The following is a 21,538-nucleotide window of genomic DNA, read 5'->3' as shown; positions in this document are numbered from 1 at the left end:
TGTTTTGAAACTTTACTCATTCATTTCGTCGACAAATATTATTAAGCATCTATAATACAGCTTTGATGATGACGAGATGAACAATTAAATCCTGACCTCTAGATAAGGAAGCAGCTCATAAATAAACAGTCACCGTGATAAGTACTCTCTATCAGAGTCTCATGGAGGTGCTATGGATCTGGTGCCAGGGGACATATTCTGTCTCCTGGGGAGGATGAGGAATGGCTTCCCCCAGAAGTGACAGTTGAGATAAGATGTGAAGGATACGGAGGAAAGTGTCAAGTGGAGAAGGGGTCATGGAGGGGACACATCCCGGAACAGGGAACAGCATGTGCAGGTGCACAGAGTACAGGACCATGCAGCAGCCATGAGGAAACTGAAAGACTCTGGGCGTGGCCGCGGCACCACACGGGCAGCATGTGTGGAAAGGGTGAATGAGGAGCCTGGGCATTCAGCAGGCTGGTGTCAGACCTCAAAGGGTCCTGAATGACATGCCAAGGATGTTTGGCTTGTATCCTAAGGGCAATAAGGAGCTATCAAAGGAGTCTAAGTAAGAGGAGATGCAGCCAAGTTTTGTTTTAGAAAAACCACTCTAGTGGCAATATCAGAGGCAGGGAGGCAATGGAGTAGATGCGGACAAGAGAACGCAGCAGTGTTTAGGAGGGAGAATTGACGGGACTAAGGGGGTGAGCAACTACCTGTGAAGAGGAAAGGACAGGGAACCTTCAGGGATGACGCCTGGTCTCCTGCTTGGACCTTGTGGGTCCATGGTAATGCCGTGAACTGAGATGAGGCTGACAGCACGGGGAGCCAGTTTGGGAACCACGATGGATTCAGTTCAGAAAAATGGATTCTTTGACTTTCTTACCATGGCAACTTTCTTCCTTTTCTTAGAATATTAGAGTGTCAGAGCTGGAAGGGACCCCAGGGATCAGTTCACCCCTCCTCTGCATTTGACAGAAGAACTCCCTGCCTGCTCCTTTGTCTTTTTCTCTAGGTTTTTCTCTTCAGACAGCCTTCAAAAAATAGGCACCACCAAATTCTGTCCTTGATCTCCTCCTCTCTTTCAGAACTCTCTGGACCCATGACTGAATATACATCTTTAGTTTCAATGGAGGAAACAGAATGAATGTTTTTATTTATGAGGTGCCAGATTTACTTCCAAAATATCTTCCACCCATCCATTTCTTTACACTCTCACAGACACAGTCTTCTTCCCTGAACGGTTGTGATCGTCTCCTAACTGTTTTCCTCACTCCAGTTCTTCCTACACACTGCACCATCAGTAAAATCTATGCTCTTTTCAAAGATCTTAGAAAGCTCCTGATGTGCACAATTCCTTGCACACAGTAAGCCCTCAAAAGGCATGTGAATTTACTTGAAAAAAACTTGAATGGCCCCATTTATATTGTAATTCAAAGATAAGGGTAGATATGGTCTAAAGTTTAGCCATGATTTATGGTGGGGAAAAATAACAAGCGAGTTTGAAAGTTGCTTTTTCCTGCTGTGTGGTAGGATTAGGTTGTCACACCATGGAGACTATTCTAGCCATCTCCCCACAAACCAAACATAAGGTATTCCTAGATAAGGGCCCAGCATTTATCCCACTGCCAAGAAAACCATCTTTCCTGTCCCCTCCCCACATGCTTATACACACACACACACACACACTTGTTCTTGCTATAATACAGGTATTAGAGCCACAGAGATCTCTAGTGAAAGCAAAGGACCTATGTAGGGGACCCACAGCTGTGGTTGACCACAGAGCAATTGTGATAACTCTTGAATAACTGTGGCAAAGGTATGGCTCCAATGAGGTCATGTGAACTTCTGCCTCAATTCTCATCAGTCCTAGTCAACTGTGTATGCAAGATAATTTCAAAAAGCAATAACAAGTCATAATTTTAAATGTCAGGGTAAGAAGTGGTGAGCTCCAGGAGGTGGAAAATTATGGCCCTGAATTTTTTTTCCCCCCATCCCCACTTCATTGTGTATTAAGATCTCTGTTAGGTCTTTAACCTTTTCTGTCCCGGTGCCTTCATCTGCAAAGTGGAGATATAATTATTTATTGTAGGAGTACAAGCAACTTAACCAATAATAATAAACAACCTTTTAAGATCAAATGGGATGTTTGCTTGTAGTCTGATTTTTAAAAATTTGAATATATGCTAGTCCATGGATGTATATTTGGGCTTTTTTCCCCTCAGAAATTCACCCTACCATTTACTCCATCTCTCTTGAACACTCAAGTGATGAATGTTCCTGGGTGCTCATTGTTGCTGGTCCAACACGAACACCTTCCAGGGAGTAAGTCCTGGCTGCCTGTCGTCTTGGTGATTGATGGTGTTTTCACTTCAAGGTGTGGGCCTTAGACTCACAGGACTCAACGGGGGAAGTAAATGAATTGACTAGACTACATCGCTTGCCCACCACTTCCAATACACATAACCTCATTACTGCCAAGTGTACATATCAAGAGAGGATAGCAGTATATATACATACATATATTTGACAATGCTTAAAGTGATGCCTTTATTTTTATCTTATATTAGAAAATTAAAATGCTTGATTTGTCATTACAATTCTTTGTGAAAATCTGGTCTTCACTGAATGGATAATAAATTATAAATGCCTACACCCAAACAAAGAATAAACCAAAATGCCATCAAATGTATGCCTCTCTCCCTGATTTTGATTTCTAGGTCCCATGGCTTCCAGAACAGAATGCATGCAGGGGCACACACATACTGTATTTCAAATGGAGATTTTATGTAAGCTTATTTTTATAGTGATTCCAAGAGTAGCTGCTCTGCTTTTTATCTATGCAAACTGGAAATAAAGTAGGCACCCTGCCAGCTCCCTGACAGCAGGCCAGGCCCGGGCTGCCATGGGTGACTCGTACAATGACATCTAAGGGGTCCAGAAAAAAACCCTGACTAATGGCTTTTAGATTCTTTATGACCTTTGATCCTCAATGACTTAGACCAAAATAAATGACCTAATTTCAAGAAACTACATCCAGCATGTGAACTCTAATGAATGGGAGAATTTACCTGCTAAGCAATGATTAATAGGTATGTGCTCCTTATAATAATTCCTTAGATCTTAGCCAAACTGGAGGGAATATACTTTCAGATGTTCACTTGTGAAAACAAATTCACCTTCTAGGATGCTGTGAAATTTGAGAGTGCCAGTGCCCATGGCAGATAAAGTACACAAGGCAATGGAAACACAAAAGGATTTCCTGAAGCAGACATAAGGTTGGCAAGATGTACTAGGCACAAACACATTTCTCCTTCAAATGTATGTGTTGTTTCCGGAGTTAGTGATTCTATTACTTTCCTACTGACAAAAGCTATCAGATCTGCAGGGTCAGAGCAAGAATTTGGGAGCCGTGATAACTTCCATTGCTGCACACTGTCACCAGAGCACTGAAGCTAAATGGAGATGAATGACAACGTTCTGTATCACTCGACCTTCATATCTACCTTTCCACCAGCCTGAATACACAAGTGTACTGTCAACAAGCCCACAAGAAATAGCCCGTATTTCTGCAGAGTCCTTGGTCTATCAAAAGCTTTTGGGGTATTTAAGAGACCCAGTGAAAACTCTTTGATATTCAAAAGGAAGATCATATCAGAAAAAAAAAAAAATCAAAAGTTGGCAGAGGAAAAACAAAACACTTTGTCCAACTAATATGATGAAAATAATGGGTTAAGTTTCAAAATCAGACCAAAAAAATCAAAGATGGAGGAAAACAATCATCTTTCCTTTTAAAGTCTCTCATCTTGCCTGTGCTCCTAAGATCCTTGCTACGCACAGTGTGGTCTGTGGCAACATCAGCCCTATACACAGTGTGGTCTGGGAACTGGTAAAACACAGAATCTGAGGCCCCACCCCTCTGAATCAGAATCTACATTTTCTTTCTTTCATTCTTTTTTTTTTTTTTTTTTGGCAGCTGGCCAGTACAGGGAACAAAACCCTTGACTTGGTGTTACAAGGCTATGCTCTAACCAACTGAGCTAAATGGCCAGCCCCTAGAATCTACATTTTAAAAAAGATCCCCAGATAATTTGAATGCATGCTAAAGTTTAAGGAGCACTGCTTTACAGGAAGCAAAAGAATCTCCATTTCTATAGCAATTTTCATTTTCTGATTTTTTAGACAGCAGACTTTCATTTTCTAAAGTTACTCTTTATAGTTCAGTTAAATCTCCAATTGCATACATTGTTAAATCTCATGATACAAATCTGGAAGAATGTTGTGAATATTAATGCTATATTGTTTGCAAATAAAAATCAAGAAAATATCTTCTATTTAGAACCTAAATGGTCATTCTACTTATCTCCATCTGATTAACCTAGCAATGTTCCCAATTATTTGGTTTATCACAATATCACCTTTACATACTGATTTTCAAAACCCAGAGGCAGGCTGGACCACGTCTGCTTTGTCATGAGTAAAGAAGGAAGTTGAGCAATTATTGTTTAAGTTTGGTCAGCATAAGAAGGTAAACAGGACACTTCAAGCCAGCTCAACTCTCTTCCTCTCCAACAAAAGGCACCTTCCTCCAAATTAACAGGACAATAACTTCAACCCTCCATTGTATTTTGGTTGTGAACACCAACCAGCTTTGGTCTCTGGCACTTAACTACATTTGGCCTTGCTTCTCATCTTCTTGACTCCAGTAGCCAACACACCAACACCATGACCATAGTTAAATTATTTCTCATGCAGCTGGTAATTTTTGGAAATGGGAACAATAGGTGGGAAAATTAACACTCTGTGGTGCTACCAAAAGTCCTGCCTTCCTGTTCTCAGAGGTGAATATCCACCACTTAGGATATTAGAATAACTCTAAAATTTCAGATACTGTGACAGTCAACCTATGTGACATGTTATTCATGTTAGTTCAAACATAAGATATAGCATTTGTAGCCCTGGAGATGAACCGAATTATAGTGCCACATCTGAATGCTATTTTGCAGATTTTTCCAAAGGCTCTGGGCATCTACTCCTTAATTAAATTTAATTTGGTTTCCACATAGAGTGTTATTGAGCACATTCACTTCACCATCCACGTCAGCTCAAATACATCATCTTCACCTCCCAACTACAGCCTTATGGAGATGTTTCCGGGTGGGACCATTCAAAACTGATTGATGGTGCTATTGCAACAACTAAGCAACTAACCTTCCAGTAGAAACGTAGCACATAAGAACAACCAAACTGAAACATATAAATTCCACATATACTTAAAAATATTATTGTCTGTAATTTAATATAGCTGAACATTTCTAAGCCTACAACCTTGCATGCAGAAGCAGTTTTTCAAGCATTAATACGTAAATGGGTCATAGACACCACATCTGTCATTCTGTCCTGAAGTCTATGAGGCAAAACCAAGACTATGCTGGCCTATTGATTTTTCTAGCATTTGCTTTAATTTACTTAACCATTGAGAAATCCATCAGTACATAAAGGGCAACTGTCCATTACTGCCTCATTTGCAGACATTCCTTCCCCTCGTTTTTGGTAAATATTTCCCTTAAACTGCTATGTGTTTACAGTGTAAAAACGAATTAGGAAAGTGCTCACACCTGTTTCTGTTCAGTAACTGCTGCACTGAGGTATATGTAACGTGCTTAAAGATAGAATAAATATCTAGACATTATTACATCTGTGTGCAAAGGGTGGTAAATTAGATCCTAATTACATTAACAGGGATTCTGCCTCCCAGCTTAAATTTTACATGAGCACTCTGCAAAAATCCAAAAGCTCTGCTGTGGTTTCTTTATGAGCTGGTGATTACAGCTACTTCCTATGCGGTCACTAAATATTCTGTTTACAAATAAATGAAGAAGCTTTGAGCCAACTTGCCAGAGTAATAATCTATTTTTTTCTCTCCCTCCCTCTTCCCAGCAAACCCTTGCCACATATGCATGGCAACAATCAGGAGCCCTGGCTTCATCTAATTACTCCATCACATAATTTCACAAATTGCCTTGTCACTGGGGAGCCAAGTGCAAAACACGCTCACAGTGGGATTTCAGGCAGCAGCTTTCATTTACTACTCATTCCTTGTTAAATTAAACACGGAAAACACCAGTTGTGTGAAAGAAGTCAAAAGAATGCCTGAAAATGAACCAGACAAGTATATCTCCTATTTACCATTTCGCCAAATACATTGTTGGCAACAGGCATCTGGAAGAGAAGGATCCCCTGTGTGACCCATTCTTATTTCAATATAACTGCTACCTTAGACCATAACCAAAAAGATAAGAACCAATGGGCTTCTCCAGAAAGTAAACTTCATCATCTACCAACAGGAAACATGGGTACACGGTAAAAAAAAGTCATGTTAAATTCGTATTCTAACACCCCTTTATTCTTTACCCTTTCTGCTATGTGAAATGCCTGTCCATGATCCTCACGTAAGAACCTGTATTTGTGTTAGATGAATGATGCTAAGCCCTTCGAAGGTATAAACAGTGTGCCATATTTCTCTTCTGGCTAGAAAGAAGGAACCAAATTCCACTAATCCTTAAAAGTTCTCAAACAGAAAGATCACCAGGCAAGTTCATACAGTATTAGGTGTTTTCCTTTTAAGTTCTAATGCCTTGCATGTTTCTGAAACACATCAAGATAAATGCTCACCCATTGCATTACAGAGGTGGGTGGAAGAAAAAGTGTGTACACTGGGTGACATTACTAGAGGGAGTGAACCTGAGGTTACACTCCTGGAAGCTGACATTTTTATATCAACAACTAAACACAGCCACTGGTAATTAAAGGTATTGCTTTGTAGCTCAGGAGCCAGCGAGGTCAGGTACCATTTTACATCACAAACTAGTCCGTTATGCATGTAGATTTGCCAGCATTATCTGCACAGGGAGAAGGAGACATTAGCAGCAGCTGTCTCTCTGCTTTTACACTGAAAATTCTATTCATACAGACAGGTGGAGTAATTTAAAAGCCAATGTGGTGCAATTTCGATATGACTAATGTCACTGCCTACTAAAATGCCACCATTACCACTGTTTATGGAAACATTACTAAAATTACATTTTATTCATAAGAATTTTAGGATTCTGGTTATTACTAGCTTTAAAATGATCAGACCTTGGTGTCATACCCCAGAGCGGCAGCTTAATTCTCCAGGGTTTAGCAGCTTTCTTTGCAGAGAAACGACAGTTGGATTGTAGTTTCAAGAGTAATCGGGTCTGCATAAGCAGTTTCCTCTATCTCCATAAAGCAAATTAAAGACATAGCTCTTTGGCGTCCTGGCCATGTGACAGGCAAAAAAAATCTTCAAGGAGCTAAATTCTGTGTTAGAAGGTTTAGTCAGGATTTGCCTGAGGAAAGATTCTGCACCCCCAAACCACTAACAGACATTGTTAGTAATAGACATGGGTAGAGATTTACATATTTCCATAAGGAAAGAGGAGCAGTTAAATAATATTTAAAATCTGAAATTCTAACAATGCCAAAATTATTAAGATGAGCAAGATATCAATAGCTGTAGCTTTCTTTGCCTTTTTTATGGGCAGATATGTCTAGAAAAACAATCCAGATAGCAAAAGACCATCTTTGACTCTTAGTTACTAGTAACCATAATGTCACATTATGAAGTTTTATGCCAAATCCTCTGGCTCATATTTTTATTAAAAAAAAAAATAGCTAGTTTGTGGGATGAGATTATAAATATACCTTTGAACACCCACGATGTGATTTGATTTGCTCTGCATTTGAGGGGCAATGTGGTGGAAAGCATGTGGAAATTTGACTCAGGAGATCTGGGTTTGAGCTCAGCCTGTTCCTAGCTTTTGACCTTGAGAAAAATCATTAACTTCTCTAAACTTCATTTTTGTCATCCTGCCTACCTCACAGGATTGTCTTAAGAATTCAACATATATAAAATATTAAACTATAAAGTACCACAGAAATACATATTACAATTTTACTTTGCCTTTTGGTCATTTTTTTTCTTCAGCTGTTGAAAGGACAGAATGATCCAATGTCAAAATAGCCAAGCAATTAATAGATCAATTTTTAAAAACATGATAAAAGTAACATTATGTAGGCAGGAGATACTTTTAAAAATAAAATCGAGTCTTATTTTCTGGAGTTCTTGCCTTGTGAAGATTGAAAATTGGCTTTTCTTAAATGACAGGTAAGAAATATACCTAAACTTGTATAAACTGCAATAGAAGTGATGTTTGTGATCTTTCCTGGGATGAGTGTTCATGTTAACAGACTACACCTCCTGGCCTCTGGACATCCCAAGGACTTCCTAGGACACCACATTCTCAGGGTCATTTCTGTCATTGGACAAATGAGGCACTTGATGAGGACTGCAGGGATGCTCGCCACAAAGTTAATGTGAAAACAGACAAAAACCGCCCACAGAATATTAAGAACTAAAAAGCAAAGACACCTAGAAGGTTAAGTTCACGTACATTGCTCTCCCCCTGCCTCCCCTTTTTTTCTGAAGAGATAATGCCAGGAGGACATTCAAATTCAAGTAGTTATCAAAGATCTCTTTTTCAGAATATTTGGAATAATATAAAATCAAGTTACTTGTATCTCATTTAAATATCAACTAATTTAGGATGTTTGTATTTATAACATCAAGTCATTTAAGGTCTAACTTTTCTTTAGACAGAGCAATACATTTTGTATTGAGACCCAAGCTCACTGGGCTGTAATTTGCTGAGTGAAGACATTTTGCAATGGCAAGAAAAAACAAGTGCTAAAAGGTCTTTAAAATGTTAGAAAATAGCATGGCATAGCCCTTTCAGCTACTCCTTTGCTCCCAGAGGCTCTCCACTGGCCCACCAAGAAAGAGGTGTCTTATCTGAGTCCTTGAGAGCTCTCTCTGGCTCTTGACACATGGTTGGGAGTATCACATCCACTGAGGTGAGCTGACTTTACCAGGCTGAGGACTCTGCATATGGAGGGACAAATAATATTGAAACCATCGCACCCTCACTCAGGAGCAGTCATTTTGATGTGAATCTATGCAATCACTATCATTATTACCTTGGGGCATCAATAATATAGTCTTTGCTACCACATGGCATTCAGTATACTGAAAGTGAGTGTGGGTCATGCCCAGGAGGGTTTTGTGACCTGGGCAACAGACCACTGCAACGTGGTCTCCACTATTTGGTTGTCCTCTGGCATGGGCCTACATCAGCAGAAACAGAAAAAAATAGAGCCCTGAACATGGCTATTTTGGGGATTAAAAAAAGTAAAATGGATAGGCTTTTCCCACAAGGACTTGTAGAGATGGCAGTGTTTAGAGAGATTTGTCTTACAGAAAAATGCCCAAGTACATAGGGACGTATATGAGCACACGGTTACGCTCACACTTCAGTAGGAAAGACAAATGTAATGGGGATGTTTCCAGTTTAGTCAAACCAACTAACTAACCAAACCAAAACAAAACACTGGAATGCTTTTAAAATAAAACCATATGATTTTCTCTCAGTCAAACCTTCATATTTTAAGGCAAGGTACTTTCATTAGAAATCTTAAACGCTGAGAAAGTAAAGAGCTAAACTTACATAAAATTCCTAGGGGTTGGATTGAGTTAGTTAAAAGAAAAAAAATACACATACTCACACATATACACATGGTACTCCAATTTTAATGCAAAAGATGAATTGAGGAGGAACAGTAGCATGTTCATGGACTGAGTCTGATATTTTATCCTTAAAAAATATATTGTCACTGATTGGAATAAAAAGAAGGCCTGATACTGATATGCTTTGAAGTGTAAATGGCTGGCTAGTGTTCAGATAGTTATGTGCATCAGCAGCAGCTTAATAAGTTGTGCTTATGTGGGCACTTTTGTTTTGAACATAATCCTTTATTTAATTAGCCCGATTAAGAGTATATCAGAAAACCAAACTATTGTGCATTTTTACCTGAGCCTTGGAAACAACAAGAAAATTTTAGAATAATCTGACAAATTGCCATCCAGACTCTACAGAAGTCCCTTCGAGTGAAACAATCACCAACAAAAGGAATAAACTATTCATTGGACTGAGCACAAAAATCTCAATCGCACCCCATAAGTCACATAGAGCCCCAGTGAGAGCTCATTTACCTCTGAGTCCTATATACCTGAATAAATGGGTGATTTTAAAGTTGGACTTTGTTTTTACTTGTGATTGTTTTTCCCCATGCCTCCTCATCAACCGCCTGTAATTACCCCAGGTCAGAGGTGCATAGCTAGGAGTGTGGAAGAAAGGCCTGGACAAGGGGAAGGGGGCACGGAGCAGGCTGGGTGAGAGCTTTGCCAGGTCACTAATGGCCTCTGGGGCAACAACTTGGAGAACAGACTGGTGCTTCCCCTTTGATCTTCTAATTCACAATGATCATTAGTATTAACTCCGATTCTTCTGGGTGAAGAATTCCAGCTGTAGCCTTTTCAGTTTACCTGACCTAAGAAAATTCATCACCCATCCCATTAGGATTTCAATAACCAGCTAAGAAAAAGAAAAAGGCAGTTGCCCCAGAATCTGGAAACCACCCGCTGCATTATTAAAACAGAGTTTATATGATGTATATCACAAGGGAATTAGGGCACTCCAATACTCCCCTGTTCTACTTCCCTCCTGAGACAGATGGTTCCCACTTGGGTGAAAAATAGTCAGGGTCCTTATCTAGTCAAAGTTGAAATATGCCATCTTCAAAGTAGCAGAGATCTTTTAAAATTAAGACAAAGGGTTTTGTCATTCAAGCCTGGGCTAGGTCCTAGCCTCGGCTAGGTGAAAGTGATGGCAACCACAGGATAAGGGAAAAGTAATGACTAAAAAGCTACTCTTTCTATATATGTAAGAGAGCTCCTTTTCAATATAGTACGTGGATATCTGAAAGGAAACAATCTTCTCATTCCTTCATACGAGTTGTCAAGTGTCTTAATTTAATAAAATATCTGCAGATAACACGTAGAGAAGAAGGAATCAAACCACTTCCCTTGGCTGAGGCACATGGAAATGAAGGTAGGTTAGGACTACTTTGAAGAAAGGACTGCCTTTCTCAAATACTTTGTATTACCCTGATTGACAGTTCAGGCGAGAATGTGAGAATCTAGTTGTCCTGCCCCTCCATCTTCTCAGGATTGCCCCCACATCTTTCAGGACTGGAAGCTGAGGGATACTAGCCCATAAGGCACAGTGAAAATATCCACTGTTAAAACTGTCAGAGTACACAGGTGAGGAATAGAAAGAAAAACAGAGAAAATTCCATCTACCACCTATGCGCCTATCTACAGGTCCTTCTATCTGCCTTTTGACCTTTCACTAACCTTGATCAACAGAATGGCTTATCTGGATACCAATTAGAAGTACTTTTTCATTGTAATAATTTGTAATGCTTAGAGAATAATTCTTCCAAAATTGCAAGCATAGATATGACACTAAGATGTCTCCAACAGATCTTGTTACCAAAAGCAAAACCAATGAAACAACATCTGTCTCTTCTAGAGCATTCAATTCCCAATTCAATTCTATTTCCTGCGTCCTTAGACTGGCAGACCCGCAGGGCACTTTTCATCTAATAGTGTTTCTATGGAAACGCCATTCTCAACCTGGAAGATTCTACAACTCCTCACATTGGCTTCATTCACAATCAGAGGAAAGTCTTAAAAAATCAGAAATTGAGACATAAATTTGGCCACACACGCACAAAATATTTTCTCGGCTAGAAGTTCACCAAAAAAAAAAAAAAAAAAAAAAAAAGAAGTGAAAGAAAAAGAGAGAAGGAAAGAAAGATACCAAATATGTGTATCTGACTTAGAACAAAGTTTGTCTCTATAGTAAGGTTTAACCAATGGGATCCTCAAATTCAGTGAAAGGATGAGAAGTTGCAAAGAATGTGAAAGAAAATCATTTCAGATTCAGGATCACCTCCGCCACTGGTCAATGTCAAATATTGACCCTTGAACGCTTTCTTCACCTGAATCTGTAGGTACGTGTTTTAACTACCTCCACTCTCCCTAGCTTCCAGTATTCCTGGGACACAAAGCAGCTCCATACAGGAAAATAAAGTCACTGCATATTTTAAATAAGAACCACACTAACCGCTTTTCTATTTAGATTATACTTGAAACTGCAATGTGATAGGGTAGGAAAACAAAAAAGCAAAAAGACCCTTGATTTTTACCTTAAACATTATATTTATTCCTTTTCCTCATTTCCACTAAACCCTTGGACACATCTTTGTAACACTAGCAAAAGAACTGGTAATATGCAGAACACATCCAGTTTAAGGACTATAACATAATAGTCTGTTTGCACTTGGAATAATGCTCTCAAGAAGGAAAAAGAAACCTTGATGGGACACATGCCCCTGAACTGATTTTGAGTATAGAGTGACTCATACACAAATATCAAGTACTTTTAATTGTTTGCAATAATTTTTCTTCAGGCAAATGCAAGCATTTCTATTAATAAATGCTTTTATTTTCCTTCTAATTATCTCATTATCTAAATCACGTCAGTCATTCTTTTTAATTCCGGAGAATAGTTTCATTTAATAGACCTTCTCTTATCGACACTGGAAAATGTTCAGCTAAGTCTAAGCTGGGAATTTACCTCACTGAAATTTCCTTTTACCCATAATCACCAAAGTTTAAAAACTCGTTTCCTTTTTTTTTATTGTTTTCATTATACACAAGTATGCCTAGTTTAGCTTACTAGAGACTGTGAGTCCACGAATGAGGCTTTAGTTCTCTCTTTGGAGTAGTAAAATGTGCTACTGATTAAATCTACCTGTGGATAACTACAGATCGGCACATTTTTCTTCTTATTCTTTGGGGTGCAAATCTAGAAAGGGTTTTTATTCAGGGTCTATTCTACTCCTCTAACATACAAATGCTTGAAAGCCCTTTCAAGGGTGGAATTTTTAACCAAATAAACCCAAAGAAAGGATTAATCCATTTATTTTAAAACGAAAAAAAAAAAATAGCAATTTACTTTGAAAAAGGTGCATGAGGTTTTAAAATATGCCTTTGGGAATTAAAAAAAAGATTAATTTACAATTTGCTAATAAATTGTTATTGCTATTGTTTTAATTAGCCAGAGTTTCAATTGCTCTTTTATATCTAGCAAGATTTCAGAAAGGATTTTCTAGAGAAGTTGCATTAATCACGTAGCAATAATGTGATCATTGGAAATTTGCATACAGTCTTCCTGATGAATTGTGCATCCCTGAAGACCTCTTAGAATTTGAAATAAAGTTACTAATGGATTAGTACTGAGATGTCAGTAATTACTTACACTGGACAAACGACAACAAAACTCTCTTTAAATTCTATAGGTTTTTCCGTAGAAGTTATTAGAATTAGCTCCTGACTATAAATATTACCTAAGAAGTCCATGCATTCCTTCAAGAAGGATAACAAGACAAAGAGAAGAGTGCTCCTTTTAACTGGGGACCTATTTGCTCTTGAGATTAGAGAAGAGGCAGGGAATCTTTCTTATCGGGGGAAGGAAAGGGGTGAAAAATTTAGATGTATCTCCTAACTTTACCTTTCAGATGATGTTATAAGAGCAATTAGCCTTTTAGAGATCACTACCACCATCAATATTTCTGTATGAGCAGATAGCATTAGAGTGGGTAAGGAGGGTAGAAATGCCCAACCCCAATCACAACTTCTATGAGCATTCATAGAAAGCCACGGACAAATGGGCTTCCCCTTCCAGGGCAGTGGCACAGGCCAGCAAAGACCCCAAAACTGAAGACAATTAGCCAAGCCTCAAGAAATCAGGAAGTTCATGAATAATTTCTATGACGATAGCCCCAGTAATGCATAGTCCACATAAGCATTGCAATGCAGGTAACATCATGCTGGCTGTTAGAATGTTTATTTTATTTTTGTTTTGTTTTGTTTTTTGTTTTTTTTTAAGAAGATAATATAGCTCTCTGCAAGGGTCTTCACAAGGGTACAACCTAGGAAAACTGGAGGATGAATAAAACAACTTGCTTCTCTCTCTCCTGAATCTGTCTGAATCAATATTTGATAATATTTTATTCAGGGGCACTTCAGCTTCAAAGAAACCCAAAGCTCCACTGCAGATTGAGATGGGGGCTGAAGAAATCTATTCACTTTTTCTGTTGGTATAGGAAATAGAAATAGTTTGGTTGTGATTTTAGGGCCAAACTGATTTCATCCCTCACTGGAACTCATCCACCCCAGAGCAGCTGAGTTGGTTAGCGCTGGTGAGAAAGTATCAGCAGAGTTGCATCAGTACCTTTAGCCAATTGTCACTTCTTATCTAAACGTCATATTATTTGTTTTTCATGATATGCGCTCAAGACCCTAGTCCTCCTCCCCCTGCCCATTCACAAGTGGTTGATAAACTTCAATAGGAAACTTGCCCATGGCAGATCCCAAAATATCTACTTACACGCAACAAGCGTCACGTAAGTAATGGTACTTGAATCAGATTTTATGAAAAACTAACAGGGATGTTAAAATTATAACAGCTAAAACAATCTAAATATTCAGCTAACTTCCAGGATTAACCAACTCCTAAAGTTTATTCACAAACTGTCAGCATAGTATAGTTACTGTTTGGAATCACAATGGGAAGAGAAGGGAGGAAACTTTTTTTTTTTTTTTTTTAGTTACTTCTGCTGCCCTCACTTTTTATTTTATTCAGTGACACTGGAAAAATCTGGATTAATTTATACCCTTGAGTGTTATTGGAAGCACAGCCTCTAACCAGAGGAGAAGCAACATGGCCTTCAGACATCCCCTGAGTGCGTCTCCCTGTACCAGCACAACTCACTGAGGAACATGGCTTTGAAAATGGGCCACGGTGAGAGGGTCAACAGGCTGTGGACGTGTTTGTGACAATGCAAAATTAACTTTGATATTTAGGGGGAAAAATGACTTTAAGAAAAGCAAACTGGGCTAAAAATAGTAACATCAAATATTTTTCCTGACATTAAAAAAAAAAAAAAAAAGGTCAGGAGTTTTTAACATTTATTTATCTATGTAGCTATGCTCCAACCTGTCTAAATTCATCTTTTGTTCCTAATATTGAAAGTCCCCTAGTCAACAATTTTGCTGTTCTTTAAAATATTATTTTATCCATAAATTTTCTTCCTTTGATGTCATTAAATCAGTATGCACTTACAAAAATATCCACCAAGATATTATCATTATAAATATTTCAAACATGAAATTCATTCAGAACAATAACCAAACCAAACAAATCCCCCAGTGGCATAAAGCCCCAAATCTCCAGTTTCTCATATCTCCAGGAGGATTCCTGCAGTGAAAACAGCAATACTCACACAGACAATATAAACTGTTACTCTGCTTGAAAAGTCACAAGGGACTACACAGGAAGAGCTGACTCTATATTGCTGTTTTCCTTTACAGTTCTAAATACGGGGACAACTTTCACTGTGGAGCTCTGACTCATGTGAACGTGTTGTCATGCAAGCCAGCGCATTCAAACCATTTAAAAGCAAATTATGTGACCATCTTGCCGTCACAACACGATTTAAACTTTTGTGGACCATTTGCTGTAAAGGTCCACTGAAGCATTGGAAGGTATGAAGTCTTTCTGTCTGGGATTTGTCTTACTTTCTTCTTAACTGGTTCTAAGTATTTAAGGGTATCACTTAGAAAAGCAACATCATTAACATACATATTAAAATCACAAGTGAACATGAACTCCTCAACCTTATAACTTAATGAATGTTAACAAAATTGCAATAGCGGTCTTCAAATTAAACTCCTCACTTGGGGTATGTACCTAGGAAACAAGTGCTAACACTTTTGTAAAAACTGTGGGAACACAGTGATTTATGAAATATTCCAAGTCCGACGGGATCATTTTTTTCTCATTTCTTTTTCTATCAAAACTGGTTCATTGCTATATTTAGTTTACATATGTCATTTAGAATCCACTTACTGTTAGATGCTGGAACAGCCACGCCCTCATGATATTTGTGGCTACTTTGGGAAAGATGCCACGCTTTTTGTGACGCTTTTTGTCCTTATCAGGGTCATCATCGTCACCTGTGCTGGGGGAAGCTACACTGTTGTCCAAGCCATCACCTGCAAACATAGTGAATCAAATTTTGACTGATGCTACCTTGACATGCTTTATTCAAATAGAATGCCTTTGGATATAAACAAAACCAAAAGAGCAATTTAAATGATTAATAGTTTCTTTGGTACTGCTTTTTTTTGTTTTTTGTTTTTTGTTTTCCAAGACAAAGAGAAAGAACAAGGCCTAGGGTCAAAAGTAGTCAGCTCTAAAGAACTTCTTCCAAAGAACAGTTCTAAAGGTCAAAGGGAATGGAGGGAAATATCCAATCTCCTTAGTGGCTTTGTTGCCATGGTAACTATACCAATATATATATATAGCTGAGACAAGTTAAGTCTAACTCCTACTGGGGAGGTAAATATGGTTGCAACCATTAGAAATGGCGCTGTCACTGCCAGGGTATTCAAATCCCACATATACTCACTGACGTCAACTTGTGAACAGATGCATTTAAGATAACAGTTATTTCCACAAGTGATCTTTCTTAAGACTGGTTAAACTAAGATGGGGAAATGTAGTTAATCCATCATATAAGCAGTTTGACACAGGAATGCTTCAAACAGAATATAATTTTTCTTGTAACAGAAAGAGAGCATCAAGTTTATTAAGGGAAAAACCCCTGACATAGTTGTTAATTAGAAAATAATTAGTATTTAAATCAAATAAAGTAATGTTAAAGTAATGGTAAACTGGAACTGTATTACACTAATAATCCAGATGGTTTCTCAAATTTCTTCTAGACTTAAATTTTTCTCACTGAAAAGTCACCTGCTAACCTATTCCTCTATATTAGATCCTATTTTTCTATTGATTTGTGTTACAACATTTAGATTGTTTCTTCTGGAAAATATTTTGACTCTGTGACTCAATGAAATAAAAACAATGTAGTATTCCTTTTATAATGCCATGTTTGATAAGAAAAAAATGGAATTTCAGGCCATACAATCACACTGCCCAAAATTAGTCACAAGGTACAAATGAAAAGTAGGTATTTTTTGTCTTGACACCAAAGACAAAAAGGAAAACCATAATGGACTACAAGTGCTACACTAAAAAGTAGCACAGCGTCTGTTAAACTTCCTGCTGCAGTGAGCCCCAGCTCCTACCTGGTGCCCCAGCTCTCAGTGGGCGCTACTGGCTTTTAGAAGCAGGCAGGTTGATGTGGGCCCAGAAAGAAGAGCTATGGAGGCCAGGATTAGCAATGAGACACACCCAAGAGCACATTTACTGGGTTAAGTAAGTCCCTGGAGAGCAATCTACGTGGCCCAAGGAAGCTGATATTTTGGTAAGACAAGTGTCCTGGTGACTGTACTTTGGAATTAGCTTCAGACTCATTTACATGGCTTCAAGAATTTCTATATTTCTCATTTCATATTAATTAGGTTCTACATACAAAACAAATTCTCTATTTCAATTTCAGTTATTTCAGTCTAATCTATAGTAGTTATGTTGTGACTAATCAATTGTTCCTAAGAGCTCCCTCAGGAAACCCACCACTTCCCACCATCAAAAAAGAGAGAAGTGCCCCTTAATATTTTTTTTTCAACTGCCTTGATGTGAACTGAGCTAAGGTTTAAAAACCTTATTGGGTGAGAAACAGACTACTTTCAACATTTCTACTATTATTACAGCATATGCCACAAATGCAAAACTTTTGCAGAACTTTTCTGAGTTTCAACTTTTATTAATTTAAAATCCATAATTTTATTGCATCTAAAAATCCATATATTTTGTTAAAATTCTACAGAATCATAGCTTGCATTCTGAAGACCCACAACTCCAAGGTCGTCATTATATCAATGAAAAGAGTGCTGTGTTCTGCGACTGGCACAATGTCACAGGGGCATGGAGCTGTTGGAGTCTGTACTCGCCTAGACACCCACATCCCTAAACTGGCGTTCCTTCCATCTCACCAAACTCTTTATTTGCATAACCAAGTGTTTTATGAGAAGTCCCCTTGGATTTGCCTAATAAATTCTTTGAAAGTCCAGTATTTAAAGAGGCTTTTTATTCAGAGAAGCAATTCACCATATAAAATAACAATTCATTAAAGAAACATGAGAAAAGAAAACAACTCAACAGCGTTTAAAATTTCAATGGGCTAATTTACTTTCAATATGCAAAAGGTAACCGAGGAAAAGAAACATATTAGTTGATTATTGATTAAAAGATGAAAAGCTTCTAACCTAACAATACTGTTTTTCACTACGTCTCCATGATTGTTTTCCACCTTAAAAAAAAAAAAAAAAAAAGCCTTTTCATCCATGTCAAACCCCTTCAGATTAATTTAGCAAGCAATGCCTAGTGCCTGCCTAGAAGAGAATTCATTGATAATTTATGGAAATATCTACTATAATCCAGCGGAGATGACTTTTTTCCAGCTTTGTGCATCAATAGATAATCAAGGCCTTAAAGCAACCTTAGCTTCCCATTACCTCAGGCAAAAGAATTCCTGAAAGCGTGCCTTGAGGGCACCTGAATCATATACTCCATTAGGAGAGGAAGGCTTTCTGCATTCCATGTGTAACACTCACCAGAACCTTTCCTGTTTATTTCTGCTGTACGAAAGCAGAAGCATTAGGAACAGAATTTTTTAAGTGAAGACTTATGTAGATACAATGGAGAAACCTTTCAAGCAGGAGCCAGATCACCCCCTTCAGTCCCTGGCAGTGACCTCTCCCGAATAAAAGGTTTCTATTACATCATTAGCTCAAGCCAAAAACAGCCTTGGCTTAATGCACAGTTTGTTCTTCCTACTGTTTTTAGGCAAATACAGCTACTTTACTCCCATCTGGGAGGGAAATTACACTGCTGGGTTGTAATCTAAGACAAGATTTTCATTGGAAGCAAATGCTTTCAATCCAGTGTAAATACTGGTGCATGTTCAGAAAAGCCTAAAACAATAAACCCTGCTCCATTCCGACACAAGTTAGGGAAATGGAGAAGATGGAGAAGGAGAAGAGCATAATAAAACAGACTATTCTAAAAGCAAACACTTTCATAGATTTTAATAAATTGTTTAACCTCTTCCACTTTCTAAAATTGAAAATTGATCTCGAAACATCTCAACCTCAGAGGAAAATCTAAATGGTCAATTGTACCTTTAGCATTTCCATTCACTCTGCAATTTGATACAGTCACCTCTATGCAGTCTCTGGAGGATTTATTTCCTTTTTTTATTTTTAAGATCACTAAACAAACTTGGAGAACCGCCGGCCGACCACACGGCAGCAGGCAGCAGCTCTGAAGCACATTTGTAAAATGTCAGCAGTGACTTCATTCCTGGAGCTGACTTCTCCTGCCGCCAAATGAAGGCAAACTGAAAAGGTGGAAATAATCATAAAAATGATGCTAGTCCATAAACAAGCTTACAGCCTCATTAGGATAGCAGTAGGCTCCAGTGGGTGATTTATGCTCGTTTTGCTGATGCTATGAGGAAATGCCATAGGGCGACTTTAGCCAACTGCTAATGGTTTCTGACAGCTTCTTAGCAACTAGTGCAAGCAACGTTGTGGCGTTTGCTAGTGACAGAAACTGAAAATGTCATATTATCTGCCCATGTGTCATGAAGTCCGTGTGGCAATTAACTAGTAGGCCAGTGACTAAGGGGCCAGAGGCTCCTGCAAATGGCCTTTGGCTATGCAGAGGGGTGGCTGGGCACTGAGCGCACACTGGCTGCACATTCTGCAACCTTCTATTGCCGAAATCCATTCCCCGCAACTTCCTCAGCTCTGATGAGCCCAGGCCATTCAAATCCCTTCCTTCCCCCTCACTGAAGTGCAACTGTGGTCTCCTTTCTCTCTAGGCACAGGCTCTGGCATTATCAGATGACTCTAAAGTGATCTGCTTTGATATGATTATCCTTGATATGAATGGCTCCTTAATTGGTAATACCTGGTTCTGTGCTTTTTGGATGCTGGACTGGAAGGTGCTAGCTATTTTTCTGCTCTCTCACAAATTAGTCTAAAAGGATTTAAGATCACTGAAGCAGTCTCATTGCCTGTCAGATTGTGAGGAGCAAGGGAACTCTGCACAGCAACAAGACACTATTTAAAAAACACCAGGCTTCTAACAAGCAGGGAGAGAATCTTGGCTACACTTTTCAGTTTCTGAGCTATCAAAACCATGCACTATACGTCAAACTGTCAAACCTTTCAGCGTGGGCCATTTGCCCTTTCAAATAATATTTAAGAATTGTTTTTACAAAATTTTATAGGCCATGGTCTAGTGAAAGAGGCCAACCAACAAAGAAAAGAATTTGTACTACAATTCGTCTATGGACAATTTCTTGTGAGACCTGAGCCTGTCCCTACGGAGCAAGGCAGGTGACCTGTGGCAGCTCCCAGGCTGTCAGAGAGCTCAGATTTCAAACATGCTCAACTCAAACATCCCGAGTCGCCTATTTAAGCATGCCCAGGCATTTAGACTGTGCTATCTCGTGCCTTTCAAGGCAGGATAAAGCAGCATTTATCGTATTCAAGGCATTCAATGGGTCAGACTGACCATGTCAGCAGGGGCTCCTCTCCGGCAGGTCAAAGCCCCGCTCCCATTTTTCTCTCCCTACCAACTCCCTTTCTCCCCCAGAGCTGCCATTCCCAAAAATTTATTCTGAATGAGGCAAAAACAAAACCCCAATAAGCACCTAAGATTTACATCACAACTGATGGGAATTTACAGTGTCAGTGGGCAATCAGATAAAAATAAAATGAGTTGTCTGTCATAGGGTACTCTATGTCACAGAGGTAAAACTCCTAATTAGGGAGATGAACTTTCAACTGTCAGGGCAAATGAACCTGTGAGGTTATAGACCCTCTTGTTTTGCTTGAAGCCAAACTGGAAGCCAACCTGGCTTCGAGACCATTTTCATCTACAATTTTGTATTGAGACTCCATAGTTTTGGGCCATATCCTCTCTTTAACCTTTATTTTTCTCCTCTTCCAGTGTTTAGGAATAGAGTGTTTCTCCCAAAGTGTACCTAGAGTCAAAAACCAAGGCCATTTACAATTGTGTCTTTTTTTACTGAGGAAAATCTATTGTGCCTTGAAGGTTTTTTGAATGGTCAATTCCAAAGCCTCGTTATGAACGTATAGCTCATGTTGTAAGGTGGCTAAATTTTCGTACAAGTAGAAATATTGTTGCATATTCTGATTGTCAACATAAAGAAAGTACAGCATTCTTTTTTCTCTTGTATATTTTCTCCCATAGTATATCTACATGAGAGAATATGGCTTCTCACCCCTTAAATAGTTTGTAGAACATTCCTGCCTTTCCAGTGGCTGCAGGTGCAAACATCCCACCAATAGGAAAAGGTTGGTTTTCCTATACAGTGGCCCCTCTGGGTGTGCCTGATGTCCAGGGATATTAGAAACAAATGTAAAAACTACCCCAAACCCATCTGTCCAGATCATGGTTGTGTCTAGTCAGCCAGAAGTCAGTTGGGATAATGTTTCCGTGTTAAA

At 38.8% G+C, this 21,538-nt stretch overlaps 1 protein-coding gene across 2 annotated transcripts in view; it reads right to left on the bottom strand.

Annotated features, from left to right (window-relative positions):
- The window catches only part of MEIS1 (Meis homeobox 1), a 126,492-nt gene that overhangs the window by 40,208 nt on the left and 64,746 nt on the right, over positions 1 to 21,538 (bottom strand). For both annotated transcript variants that reach the window (XM_063077952.1, XM_063077953.1), the window contains exon 8: positions 15,942 to 16,087. In XM_063077952.1, the coding sequence (XP_062934022.1) occupies positions 15,942 to 16,087 (146 nt within the window). The remainder of the gene's footprint in view (positions 1 to 15,941; positions 16,088 to 21,538) is intronic.

This window comes from Cynocephalus volans, chromosome 14 (assembly GCF_027409185.1).
Source record: "Cynocephalus volans isolate mCynVol1 chromosome 14, mCynVol1.pri, whole genome shotgun sequence".
NCBI lineage: Eukaryota > Metazoa > Chordata > Mammalia > Dermoptera > Cynocephalidae > Cynocephalus > Cynocephalus volans.
This window is presented reverse-complemented; position numbering and strand designations above follow the sequence as displayed.